The sequence below is a fragment of the Vigna unguiculata genome, chromosome 2 (assembly GCF_037176805.1).
Source record: "Vigna unguiculata cultivar grain cowpea cultivar isolate G323 ecotype 2 chromosome 2, ASM3717680v1, whole genome shotgun sequence".
Taxonomy (NCBI): domain Eukaryota; kingdom Viridiplantae; phylum Streptophyta; class Magnoliopsida; order Fabales; family Fabaceae; genus Vigna; species Vigna unguiculata.
Genome location: NC_140793.1, coordinates 6,555,386 through 6,557,551, shown reverse-complemented (window position 1 = coordinate 6,557,551; position 2,166 = coordinate 6,555,386). Strand labels below are relative to the sequence as shown.

The following is a 2,166-nucleotide window of genomic DNA, read 5'->3' as shown; positions in this document are numbered from 1 at the left end:
TAAAGTATTTTATGTAGGTGAAAAAATTTCAAATGAGTTCCACATGAAAAAAGTGTTCTTCTATTCAAATGAGTGGAACATCCGAAAACAAAACTATAAGATGACATTTCAACTAAAGTAACAAAAAAATATATATTTTAATTTTGATTGGGAATAATATTGAATTAGATGATGTTTTGTTATGGGGACAAAAATATATCATAGGTGCTTAAATGGCCAATTTGATAATTCATTAGTTGAGCTAATCTTGAAAGTTATGATTGTTTATTAATCAAGAAATATGTGTAAAATCCATGTATGATATATGCTGTAAGTTATAGATTGAGTCACCTTGAGGAGAGTGATGTACCAAATTCCAAATATGGTTTATTTCATTATTAATGTGTTTGCAAATAACAAACATCATGGATAATGGTTAATTAAAATGATATAAGACAATTGATCCAAAATGATACATTTTTTGTCTTGTGGGTGGAGTTTAATAAAATTTTCTATTCCACTTAGTCATCACGGTTGTCGAGTCCTAATTCCTGAACAACGATGTTGCATTGAGAATCAATTGTTTCTGTCATGAACCCAAGGGGATTGACAAAGCGTTCCCTAGAGGCAGCACCCATGTTGTTGGTGAGGATGATCCTATCAGACTTGTTTGGCATTGCCTCTTGGCATTCTCCCTCATTTGGTGACTTTGCAACCACCACACAAATGTCATCCTGATGATCACCACGGACAGGGATGCGGTATAAGCCATTTGCATCAGTTGTGCTATCCTTCTTATAAGTCATTGTGTTATTCTGTTCGTTGATGCATTCCAGAGTCACATTCACACCTACAAACACATTTTCAAGCATTCCTTATGCTTCATCAATGGCTTATGATAGGGACATAAACTTCATCATGATAAATTGTAACATGTATAACTGTAAATGAATTGGGTGTTGCATGATTAGGGAAAGTTACCTGATAAGGGGAAGCTGAGTCTAGACTCAAATGCAAAGTGGCAAGGATCACAATAAATCTTGCCTTCAACATAGAATTTTTCAGATATTTTGCGAGCCAATGTAGAGGAGAAGCACAAAACTGAGACAAAGAGGACAACAACAACAAATGACCTTGCCATGGTGATTAATGGATTTTTTATTTTATGGGTTATTGATGTTGTTCCCCTTGTGATGAAAGAATGATGGTGCTATGGAATCATTTTATAAGACAACGAATGAGATTTTGTTTTGTCTTTGTGTGGTCACCATGTCCATCCACCTTATTTGGACGATTAAAAACTATTTCAAAAAGAACTTTCCTTAATATTTGCTAATTCAACCATAATTTCGGAGTCTTTATCTCATAATTTAAATCTACGTGCTAACATTAATATTCAAAACAAAAATTAACAAAGACTTATATAATTGAATCTTTGTCTACAATTTATTAATATTTGTAGGTAAGGAAGTTTGAAATATAATATAATGTAACATATATGTTATTTTCCATCTTATTTAGTAAATGTTCATATTACATTTTTAAATATATAAATAAGAAAAAGAAAAAAAAACATAATTTTCATGATATAATTTTTAGATTTTTTTTTCCTACACCACCTTGATTTTTTTTCAGAGAACACAATCATAGACAAAAAAATTAAATAAGATTGAGTAAATGATATTGTAATATGATAACTATATATATTTACACATCAAACTTACCCAAAGTAGTTCACATCATTAATATCAAATAACTTTATCTCTTTCTCCATATATATATATATATATATATATATATATATATATATATATATATATATATATATATATATATATATATATATATTATAAACTAATTGTGAAAACTATCTAATTCTAATTTCTATTATAAAGTTTTGACATAGTTTTTATCGAATTAATTTTTATATTATCTATCTAACCTTATATACAACATGGTAAATTTATATCATTTAATTGAGTACCTATAATCTTATCTATAAATAATTGAAATGATACTTGTTGGCATATATTTATTATAGCTTAATTCTTCCTAAACTTAAGAATGATACTTATCTCTAATTTATGAACAAATCAAAAACATAATTTTTTAGTGTGAATCCAATATGTACCATATAGGGTCAACCAATTCCCGATTAATAGCTAGACCTTAGGCTAGGAACTTGTC

The 2,166-nt window shown here is 28.6% G+C and overlaps 1 protein-coding gene across 1 annotated transcript; it reads right to left on the bottom strand.

Moving 5' to 3' along the window:
- Positions 1–346: 346 nt before the first annotated feature.
- On the bottom strand, positions 347–1,188 carry LOC114174719 (olee1-like protein). Its single transcript, XM_028059560.2, has 2 exons — positions 961–1,188; positions 347–829 (listed from the first exon to the last, which is right to left on the bottom strand). Exons 1-2 carry the CDS (start codon positions 1,118–1,120, stop codon positions 501–503), a joined length of 489 nt encoding a protein of 162 aa, XP_027915361.1. The 5' UTR covers positions 1,121–1,188; the 3' UTR covers positions 347–500.
- Between the last annotated feature and the right edge of the window lie 978 nt (positions 1,189–2,166).